Below are 12,205 nucleotides of genomic sequence, written 5' to 3'. Positions count from 1 at the left end.
GAGGAGCAATCAAGATCCAGTGCCAAAAGTCGAGGTGTGAGTCCAGAGGGCCAGAGGGTGTTTCCAATCAGCAAAGGCCAGAAGGAGGAGGTGACATAGTCCCTTGAGCTTTGACACAGTGATTGCTTGAGCCCACGTAGAGATAGCGTAGGGCAGCTCATCCAAAGCCCGAATCAGTGTCGGATCTCCAGTGACAGTGTGAGATATTTTCTCACTACCTCTTTGCCAGTTTATTCTCTGTATCGGATAGCCAGTTTGGGCATCCAATGATTTGTACTCAGAAAACTACTGCTTAATAATAAAACCCTCAGTTACTGCACCAATTTTCCCGTATTGGGTTTTTCCAGGGACGTTTGTCCAAAAATAACGGTGTACGTGTGTGTGTTTATTTCTCTCCTGTGCAGTATTTTGTTTCCGGAGTATTTTACGTTGTGAAGGCTACAGCAGATTTTATTCCGATGTTTACTATGTAAAACTGTAAATAACTTGATTCAGAAATTAACAAGTAGGAGAAATTTAATCAGTTGTTGCAGTAGGGCTTTGGTTCACCGAATTTTCACATGGTATCAAATCACAGATCATAAGTCAGAGAGCTCAGAGCAGAAGGGAGAAGGAGGTTCAAATTTCTGCATAGGCAACAATTCGAAACCCAAGGGGCAGTGTATTTCCTTTGCCAGAAGGGTCTGTTTTTCGTGAAAATTTTTCTCTTAGTGAGTCGACAAAGAATAAAATTTTCTAGATCAAAGAGTACCAGAGGCAGAGGGAGTAGTAGCAGTTTCCTTGCAGAGCAGATCTTCAGCTGGGACGGAGATTTTACAGTAGTTTGCTAGGGAAAATAGCGTCAAGAGGAAGGAAGAGCACACACTGAGGGAATTCTTTCCTCAGGAGACTTCTAGCCAAGAAGTTCGAATTTTCCTAGCAGAGCAGCAATAGTTGTGTGCAGAGTTTCTCACTCCAGAAGGGAGTGCGAATAGCTGGGCAGCAACTGCATAGAGGAGAAGAGGAGTTCAACATTTTCAAGGAGATGGCATTAGCTGAGTTGAGAGATCAAGATTGGCTGGACGGAGCCTCCAACTATGTGATCTGGAAGGCTAGAATTTATTTCCTTCTAGATGAACATGATCTCAAGACTTATATCAATAGTGTGGTAGTTGTACCCGCAGATGCAGATCCACTTAAGAAATACAAGAAGGAGATGGCAAAAGCTAAGAGGTTGATTCTCGATGGGGTTCGAGATCACATGGTATCTCACATAGCTGGCAAAGATATTGCCCAACAGATGTGGGAAGCACTAGCTACGCTGTATGAAGGGTCTTCCGAGCAGCGGAAGATGTATCTTGAGGAGAAGCTGAGATGCACGAGGATGCAAAAAGGGGAGCATATAGACCCCTTCCTTACTAGGCTTCAGGATGTCCGGGATCAGTTGTCTTCAGTAGGGTCAGCGCCCCAGCCTACAGAGTTTGTACGATTAGCTCTAAACAGCGTTTCCAAAGAATGGCAAGTTTTTGTCCAAAGTATCCTAGGCAGAGAAAAACTGCCAGATTGGGAATGTATGTGGGTTGATCTGCAGCAGGAGGAGATGAGGCGAGATCTGGTGAAGAGCACCATCAGTGGTGGTAGCAGCAGTAGTGGGACGAAGCAAGTAAAGGAGGAGGAAGATGTGGCCCTTGCATCTAAGGGGCAGCAGGAGCAGCGCAGGAGGAAGAAGGACATTTCCAAGATCAAGTGCTTCAGGTGTGGTGAGCTTGGCCACTACAGCACTCAATGTCCTCTCAAAAAGAAGGTCAGAGAGGAGAAGCAGGATCAGCAGGTTGCATCCACTGAGATCGACACGTCCTCCAGATTGGAGGAAGAGTTTGCCATGATCACCGAGTTACCTCCAGGGGTGAGGTGGGGTGATTTGGTTTTGTAGCCCCAAAGAGCTACAAGATGGGCAGGATTCTTGAGGAGGTCCACCTCATGAATCAACACCTTGCTACGGGAGCCCATAGTATGCAGTAGCAAGATGGACCAGTGGCATTTGTTGCAGTCAGATGCCAGAGTGACAGATGCAGTAGCTAGTAGTAGATCAAATTTTGAGCAATGCAGAGTCAGCAGCAACGCAGAGGCTTCAGTGACAACGCAAAGTCTAGCAGTCATCAAGACTCAGGTGACAGATGCATCATACTGACCACAGTTGGTTCAGTGTTTTGGATGCTTTTCCGTTGCAATTGTTGCAACAGCAACAACAACAATTGGAGACGGTTGCAGTGCAGATGCAATGTTGGTAGCAGTTCAGCAAAGTCAGCAACAGCATGGATGTAGCAATCAGAGTTGCGCAGTGGTTGATGGGCAGCTGAGCCAGACATCAGCAGCACAGCAGGAGATGGTGCGGCGACAGAGTAATGCTTCAGTGGGTTGCAGCTCTAGAGCACATTCCTCGCTAAGAGGGAGTGTTGAGTTTTGTAGCATCAAATGTACTCTAGCCTCGAGATTTTGCAGAGAGGCTAAGACACATGCATTCTCCAAGACCCAAAAATCGTTTGAGAAAATTCCACCTAGAGATGGTTTAATTAAAATAATTAATCATTTTAATCTATTCCTAAGTTTGAACTTAGGAAATGTGATTAATTAAAGGGTATTAATTAAATCTGGTGTGAATCTTCTAAATAAATATGAGGATCAACTCCGAGTTAAGCTTAGCCCTTGATTATGTTTTAATCTTAGTCGTTGGTGCTCCAACGAGAGATTATAAGAAGGAGCTTGATGGGCACTTGGAGAACACACTAAGATAGTGAGATCTAGATATCTAATTTCTCAAGAGTAGCAGCATTGAGTTGCCGAAGAGAGATCAGTTGATCTTCTTGTAGTGAGAGGCGGGGATAGTAGACCGAAGGGGATTTTTCCAGTCCCAATGAGTGCAAGGCAAAGAAAGCAACGAGAGGTCCAGAGAGGCAGCACAGTGCTTCAGAGGGAGTCCGCAATTTTGCTGAGGCGCACTTGAGATCCAGTGCCAGAAGTCGGGGTGTGAGTCTAGAGGGCCAAAGGGTCGAGTTTCCACTTGGCAGAAGGTCAGAAAGAGAAGGTGGCGCAGTTCCTTGAGCTGTGACGCAGTGACCGCGTGAGCCAACACAGAGATAGCGTAGGGCAGCTCTTTCAGAGCCCGGATCAGTGTGAGATCTCCAATGACAGTGTTGGTCAGAGCATGTCAATGAGCAGGAGATCAATATTGAAATGTAAGTGGTGCTTCAGGATTGAAGTTGTCATTGTAATTGATCCATATTCTCATCTGAATTAATGCAAAGCAGAGAAGGGGTTTTTTCCAGTTGGGTTCCCCCGTAAAATCATTGTGTTCCCAGTGTTTTTATGGTTGCATGTTATTGCATGTGTTTCTATTGTGTGTTTTCCATTCCACAAAATTGTAGAAGAAATTTTTGTCTCTTGTTTTCAGTTCGAATTCATTAGCAGTAGCAAATTTCTTGCCATTTCTTCAGATATGAATACACAGTGAATCTAAAAACAATTAATATTAATTTATCAAACTATGAAAGCTTAAAACATCAAATTATGTCAATTTCCTCACCTTCATAAGTCGAAGACCAAGGAAGATTTTATCTTCAAATGTCCCCTATACTACAAGATCAAAAAGCAATTGCAATGCCTTTTTCAAGGAGCGGGTAGTTACATAGACACATTCTTTCGATACACAAATTGACATTGACTCATCATCCTCATAAGAGAGTCTATTGAGCACAAATCTAAAACTCTCCATTTATCTTCTAGATTGGAACCTATCAGACAAATCACCTTTCATTTCCAAGTTGTCCCAATGGATGGAGACAACAAGAGGCAGGGGGATCCAAATACGAATCCATTGGGATCCCATTCTATGAGACCTCAACTCTCTAGCCCCAAATCAACCTCCTTGAGGAGTTGCCATTTTAGACCATAAAAACCTCATGTGGTGCAATACCCTCCCTCCAAACATTCTAGCAAACAATCTAGACCAAATCTATATTGCCTTGCCATTAGATGGCCTCAATCAAGAGCAACCAATCATCTATTCATAATTTCTTCTCCTTAGCATCAAATGTTAGGAGCAAGGCTCCCTCAATCCTAGGACCCCCACAACATCATACCACCAAGCCCCATAAGCCCTAAACATACATTGGCGGACATCATTTGCAAGTGCACTAGTAATTTCTCTATTATCAATAATTCCAAAAAAGAGATTATCCTTCAGCCCTTCCCATCATATTTGGCCACCAGCTCTAGAACACCTTGACACCTCCTTCTAATCTATTTTAGCTTCACTCGCTCTAGGGGTGGTGGTTCTTAGCCTACATCTTGTCTCTTATATAGATTTTATCCTACCTTATTGGGCTGCATTGCATGGAGGACATCATTTGCATGTGCATTAGTGATTTCACCATTATCAATGATTCCAACAAGAAGACTCTCCCTTGGTCCTCCCCATCATCTTTGGCCACCAGCTCTAGAACACCTTGACATCTTCTTCTAATCTATTTTGGCTTCACTGACTCTACGGATGGTGGTCCTTAACCTGCATCATGTCTCTTGTATATGTTACCCTACCTTATTAGGCTGTGTTGTATCTTAATCTGGATGCTTTTTACTATTTAGAGAGCCCAGACATGTTTCTTACTTCTATAGGAGATGCTTTCACACTCTAACATTGGACCTTTTGACTGATGTACTCTTGTAGTCCCATTGACCTACTTTCGTAGTTATTTGATGGACATAAATATTCTTTTCTTATCTTATCTCATCTTGGAGAGGGGATTGATCTATAAATCTAAAAACTTTTGGCCCTCCAAAGATTTTTTCTTAAAATGACTAAAACATTCTTGGGATTCTCTAATTCCAAGACTGCTTTCTACAACTCTTGTGCAAAGGGCTTCTTCTCACTTTATAGATTGAAGCAGATAGAGCGACAGTTCTTCAAGGAGAGTCATAGTTTTGGGACATCCATCGCTTTGCATGAAATTGTTGCACCCAAACTTAATCCACCAACAGAAAACTTTGAATCCCTCCCAATCTGGGTGACGCTTGCTAGGTGTTAAAAAGCATTGAAAATCTTCTAGGCTGTTTCTTGTCCATCAGTCCTTTTCCAAGAAATGCAATTATTTTCTGTGCCATAATTTGCATGGAGATGGATGGCCTTCTGGCTGAAATGGCATTACCCTTTGACAAATTGAGTTGGATGGGAACACTTGACTATGAAACTTATGCTTTTGTTGTAAAATCTGTTAGGATCTGGGTCATGTTCCTTCCTCCTGCCCTACAGTTCAAAGAGGAGGATTACAAAAGATGAAAAGGATGAGGAACAAATCTTCAAGCTGAAAATTGCATTCTGTTGCCTTCGGCAATGAGACATATGTGGCTGCAGGTAGAGAAGGAGACTATACACAAGACAAGAAACAGATAGAAGAAACAGCTTGTCCTGCAGGTATGATGAATCAATCCAAAAAAGAACCATCAATAGCATGAAACCAAAAATGATGAACAGAAGTATCTGTAGAAGACTCCATGAAGATGATACATAATAAATAATAATTTGTAAAATAATCCAAAGCTGGTGAAGAAAAGAAAATGGGCAGAGGAAAAGAAGAAAAGATAAATAGCGGATTCAATCAGTGTTAGAAGGAGATATTCAATAGAAATTAAGCATTTTTCAAGCAAAAGCACTTTTCTAGACTGTAGTGTAAGGACAGAAACCTATAACCCAAGGGTATGGTTGGGGTGTTACAAGGAGATATTCAATAGAAATTAAGCATTTCTCAAACAAAAGCACTTTTCTAGACTGTGGTGTAAGGACAGCAACCTATAACCCAAGGGTATGGTTGGGGCCTTGTATTTTTTATGATATTAATAAAATTTCCCTTCGTTTATGTTACTAAAAAACTGATTCCTTATCCAATATATAAGGAACAGAATCACCAGACTAAAAGCAATCCTGACCAAGAATAGCATTAGTTATTAAATTCCTTACACTAGTTGACATAAGCAACAGATACTACCTACCAGCTCAAACATGTTTAATTCAATGTCAAAATAATCGTCTTACCAAGGCAGGAGTCTCGGTTAGTTTTGTGTTGGTTTCAACTACTTCTCCAGAAACAGGAGACATAATATCACTAGTTGCTTTTACACTCTCTACTGCGCCGAAACTGCTACCTTTCGAAACCGATACTCCAACTTCTGGCAGGTCGACAAACACGACGTCTCCCAAGTGGTCCTGCAAGAATAATAAACGAAGAGATTAGCACAGAAGCCTTAACCAGTTTATCTCAATGTCTCACAGACACTATTGGTGAATAGGCAGGTTGTATATCGAAGATGTAGACTGGCATTCTAGCCCTTCAAAAGGAAATGGCATCCTAACATAGAAAATTAAGCTGACAATATTGTCCAATCTCTCAGGCATGTGGCACCAATGCCATTTCAAAAATGTTTTCCTCACTCTGTTTTCAGAACTACCTTTAAAACCCACCCAAGTAACCCAAATACCAATACACTCACTATATCCCCAACAATAGTGCAACTTTTGCCAGCTTGGTGTACGCATTACCGTTAACACATTGGAAGCACAGGATGCAAACTAAACAAACAAATATCTAAAAGATGAAAATGGAATGCAAGCATTGAAATTCCTCAAATAGCACTACTTTGAAGTTAATTATAATAGAAGGCTGGGACAAAGCCTTACGAACCTGAGCATGGGCGGTTATGCCCACAGTGCCAAGTTTTCCATCAGATTTCACCCACTCATGGGAATCTGCATACTTCAACCCCTCGATAACTGCAAACATAGATCTTGTCAAACAATCCCTTTTTATACCATATCAACACTCGAACTTCAAATGGTTCATCCCTATATTTCAGACAAGAAGACCAACAACGGCAAAAACAAACCGAATGAATCCCAAAAACAGTTCGTGCTGATACTGCAACCTACATTTTTAATTGATTTAACTATAAATCCACATGCAATCATCTGAAAAGAAATTCACCCATTACACCATATATTTGAATGCAATGAATATAACACGAGCAATGAGGAAAGAGAGCATGTATATAATTGACCATCAGAAAATCCTCGAGAAAAAGGAACAGCAGGGAATCCAAGTGAACGAAGAGGCCGTCTGCATCCAATCCCAAGAGATGTTGCAGCTTGAGATGCCCACACTCTCAACGCCATTGATGGATCCCAAGCTACAAAGATAAGCCTGTAAGCTGGTGACAGACCACTCACATTAGCTGTGAACGTGGATGAATAAGTTCTCACGACAAAGATTATATCTTAATTTTCGGGGCTGGGTCATGAGATATTATCTGTTGTTAAAACTCCAGAATAAAATGGTCCACAATCTTGTCATCCACAATCGCACGCGCATCAGAACCACCACGGAGTGATTTCCTTTTATGATAACCTACACAATTTTCAAATCTTTTAAGGGTTGAACTTAATGATGGTCTGTTCAAAGTAGTATAATACATGAACAAAATTGTTCGTAAGTCTTACATAAAAAAGAAGTTAAATATAAAATTATGTTTTAACATTAAATAAAAGTGTTGTAGGAAGTTTTTTTGGGCGCAGTTTAATTAGTGATGGTTGTGATATGAAGTGTTTAAAATATGTGGTTCAATGTTGAAATTTTTTCTAAAAATTTTGTGAGTCATCTATGAGGTTGTATGTGGGTTTACTTAGAGGTTTAGCGGTAGTGGTCGATTTGTTGTATATGGGTTTACTTAGAGGTTTAGTGGTAGTGGTGGAAATCGACTGGGGTTGCATATGAGTATGAGCCCGATCCAATTGCAAATTCCTTGCATATGAGTATGAGCTCGATCCAATTGTAAATTCCTTTATTAAAAAAAATACAGTGTTAATAAGAAAAATTAGTATAAGCTTTAACCTTAAGATGGTATTATACATACTAATTATGACTTAGAATTTGGATAAGCGATTACATATACTAAACATGACTTAAATTTGAAATCACTTGTTATTAAGTGAAAGGAGAGGAGAACCTAGGTTGGTACTATATGTGTTGATCGTGAGTTAAGCTATGGATCATTTTTCATTGAGTAAGTGGGATATTGATTTGATTTCTTCACTATGTCATTCCAATGTATCAACTACCATATAGTGGAGATAGATATTTTAATTAACATGAGATTATAAGTACAAATTGGGCATATTAGTTAATAATTAATTATTTATATTAAAGACTTTTTAAATAAGGTTTATGTAAATGAATGGTCTTATTAGATTAAACATTTTATCATTTGCTTGCTACATGCTCTATCCAAACATGTCCTAAAAATATCTTCAATGCTTTTACAAGATTGATTATTAACAACTAATCTACTTGTTTTCCTTGAGAGGGGAGTTCAAAGGTATTCAAATGCAAGTTGTGATTTTGTATATCTTGTTTCCCCTTTTGTTGTGTTCACACAAGCACTTTGTGACCTGCTACATGGTTATGCTTCTACTGCTTCTTGGCATCTATCTTGTTTATCCCCTTACTTGTAGTAATGAGCCACAATTTTAGACAGTGTTATAATCTCTTCTCAATCCCTTACTCCTCATATTTTTGGGTTATTATTGGTATTGACAAGCTCCTTGCCATGATAGAGGAGAAGGTCTATCTCTTATGGATCCATTTTGAACTTAATGGTGTCACTGTGAATTGCCTCATAACAAGGTTGAAAAATAAACTTCAACTATTCTACATTTACAAGAAGGCAATGAATACAATTTGCAGGTGTATAAGTTTCTACTTCATTAGGCAAATACATAAGTTATATGTCCATGTACCTCTATTATTCCAAAGTAGGTATAATGAGGATTCGTCATTACAACTCCACAAATGAATTTAACCAATTGTTGTGAATGATACGGTGGATATAATTGATCTCTATATTTCATGTTGTTGGTAGTTACACTGACTTTATAAATTCAAGCTCATTAAGATTTATGTAATAATAAACTATCGCAACAAGGGAATTAAAGATGCTAGAAAAGGAAGTTATATCTTGTTCAAGATTGATTATTTAACTATTACCACGCAAACTTGTCTTCTCGCATAATTTGTTGTGCAACTCCAATCTTTTGGGAACACACTTACCATGCATTATGTGATCTAATAAATGCACCCAACCTAATAATATTTCAACTATGTTACTAATTTATTTTAAGAATACACAACCTTCCTTAATAGAGTATACAATCTTTTCTTCTAAAAAACATTGATTTCACACATGCACACTAATTCAATGTGAACAATGCCCATGAAGTGCTACAAAATCATTATAACTTAGTTTCAAAATTATTATGTTAACACAAACAATTTCAAATAACATTATAAAGAACATTTAGTAAAAAAAGTACTTTGTAAACCACATAAATAACTCACTCAAAAATGTGCATAAAAAAATTGACTCTTGTCAAGTAAAAAGATACAACTTGTATAATAGAGTTGCAATAAAGACAAGATTTCCTCTTGGGAAACATTCTCAATTGCACCAAACCTTTACATCACTTTAGCTCGCACCATAAATATCCTTACAACATAGGCTATGACTCATTCAATATAAGGCCCCCTTTACTTGGTAGATCATTTATACATCAAAAAGTTAGGTTCCAACTTGGTGGGCTAGCTCTAGTGGTTGAGGTGTGCTTTCAGTTTCATGCAAAAAATATTGAGGTCAATCCCTTGAGTTGGCTACCTCTGTTGCATGCATCACTTAATGTCCTTGCAATGTTAGGCATCATAATCATAGTCGACGAGGTTTCACTAGGTACTATCCACAAAATGTAGGAAAAATCTTAAGGGTTTCCTTGTGAGTTTTCCTTAAAAAAGAATAACAAAGTTAGGTTTTATAAACTTGGCTCTTAAACTCAACATATTGAACATACTCACCAATTTCTACATTGATACATGATATATAACATACATATATGTAGTTGGTTTATAATAATTAAATATGACTCCATCAAACTATAATAATATTATCCACCCATCAATCATGGTGTTATATATTTGAGGGTGATGAGGCTCATTCCTAGCTCTTTAGATATGAATTTCAACTCAAACAATAATTTTGAATGTACCAATCATAATTGCAATGCCAATAAAAAAATCCAAGTCAACAACACTTGTTAGAATCCCCAAATGATAATGTGGAAAGTGGTTGTACACCTTGTTCATGCTTGCATGGTACAAAATGCTTATGCACCAATTTTTCATCAATTCCCACATGATGGCACAAAAATTTTCGTTAACCTTTCTAACACTTCTCCCTTGTTAAAAATCAATTTTTAATCTGTAGATTTCCCTGAACTTCTCAAAGGTATATTTCCTATAGCACCCCTCTCAAGGTTAATACCCTAATAAGGGTACTACTACCAAATCCATTCCATCTAATATGTATTCTCTTTTTTCAATTGTATCACAAGTTATTACATAGCTCTAATAACTATGTTTTTCTATATTTGTATTGTTACCTACAATCAACTAACATATAACATAACAATATTTCTTTCAACAACTCTCAATTGTCAATGCTCATAAATAAATAACATTTTAATGAATAAAATTTAGCAACATACCTCTTTGACGATTTAAACAAAAATCATAGTAAACTAGCATACCCCCAAAGCTAGGAAAGGGAACCCTGAAGAGAGTATAGGTGAGACATTTTGCAAAATGAAAGTAGAATGGTTTTTGGGGGGCTTAGTGGATATTATGTTATGGCTCACAATCTTTCTAGCAGCCTTATATAATCTTCCACAAATTCTTTGAAGTCCTTATGTTCCATGGATGTAGTAATCCCTTTGTGGTTCCCTGACTCATCTTATGCCTTATTAAAACACTATAAAAGTTTCTTGGAAACTATATAAAGTTCCTGAAACAATTCTTTGCTTATTCTACCTCTAGCAGTTTGTGCAAGTACAAAGAAATTATGGAAATACTTATTTCTAGTTATTTCATGAATTATAGATGCATTACAAACATATATCAAAATTGTTAAATATTGTAGCTTGGACAGGTGTTATAGTCATGAGAGGTATCATTAAGGCTAGGAACACAAAGGAATTAATTATCTCCAAGCCTATGTAATTTTTCCTAAATTTCACCTAGGGAAAATATCGTAATTAAGTCAATTAGTGATTTTTTTAATATTTCCTAAGTCTAAACTTAGGGAAAGTGGATAATTAATTGACATTAGTTGGGATAAGATTGATTCACCTCTAGAAGCTTGTAGAAAGTTTCTATGATGATCTTAGCCATCAAATGGATTAAGTGAACTGTTACTCATGGTAATTAATTTGTGAATGGGAGATTATAAAGGGAACCGATGGGTAGCATTGGAGACACATTGAGTGGGTGGATTTTTAGAGAGACACCTGGAGGGTTTCAACAACAATGATTGAGAACAAATTTGTCAGAGTTTATTCTTCACAGAGACTTCTCAGTTCCAAAGGGAGGTTCAGCAAGGGCCGAATTATTTCTGCAAAAGGAGGTCGAGTTTGCTAGTATGAGTTTATAAGTTTACTAGTGTGAGTTTCCAGAAGGCTAGATTGAATTACCAATTGCTAATATGAATTATTAGAGATAGTGTGAGTGGTCAAAGCAAGTTGTTGGAGGCAACATGATTTCCAGAGAGAGGTCAAATTGCTAAAGGAGTTTGAGTTATTTCTCTAATTGTGCAAGTTGCCAGAGAAGATTGAATTTCTCCAAGTTGCACGTGTGGGCCAAGACAGGGTCAAACAGGAGGGTCGAGTTGCTTCTATAGGGTTTACTTGCTTCTAGAGGGTCACATTAACTTGTCTTAATGAAGCTTATTTTTTGTCGGAGCTTAGCCAATGTCAGGCAAGCAGTTATAATTTTTCAATAACAATTTTTGCTTAGGATAATAATATAAACCCTCAGATCTGAAAATTGGTTTTCCCCACATTGGGGTTTTTCCAGGGACGTTTGTCCAAAAATACTTGTGTTCGTTGTGTGATTATTTTCTCACATTTTCTGGGGCAATTTTTATTTTGTGAATGGTGTTGTTCATGTTATTATTCATTACTTCCAGCAAAAGAATTAATTTGTCGTAAATAGATAATAGGAAATAATTAACCGGGTTAATAGCACATTCTTGGTAGCTAGAAATTTCACAAAAATGTTGTATAATGGTCCCCATAAAGTTA

At 38.0% G+C, this 12,205-nt stretch overlaps 1 protein-coding gene across 1 annotated transcript in view; it reads right to left on the bottom strand.

Moving 5' to 3' along the window:
* The window catches only part of LOC149239901 (glycine cleavage system H protein, mitochondrial-like), a 45,769-nt gene extending 38,395 nt beyond the window's left edge, over nucleotides 1-7,374 (bottom strand). Inside the window, exons 1-3 of the mRNA XM_089373581.1 lie at nucleotides 7,087-7,374; nucleotides 6,714-6,802; nucleotides 6,068-6,238 (exon numbers count right to left, since the gene is read on the bottom strand). Coding sequence (XP_089229707.1) covers nucleotides 6,068-6,238; nucleotides 6,714-6,802; nucleotides 7,087-7,201 — 375 coding nt within the window. The 5' untranslated portion in view covers nucleotides 7,202-7,374. The remainder of the gene's footprint in view (nucleotides 1-6,067; nucleotides 6,239-6,713; nucleotides 6,803-7,086) is intronic.
* Nucleotides 7,375-12,205: the final 4,831 nt, after the last annotated feature.

Source organism: Pinus tabuliformis, chromosome 8 (assembly GCF_031772625.1).
Source record: "Pinus tabuliformis cultivar Carrire ecotype Pingquan chromosome 8, CPIR1, whole genome shotgun sequence".
NCBI classification, from domain to species: domain Eukaryota; kingdom Viridiplantae; phylum Streptophyta; class Pinopsida; order Pinales; family Pinaceae; genus Pinus; species Pinus tabuliformis.
This window is presented reverse-complemented; position numbering and strand designations above follow the sequence as displayed.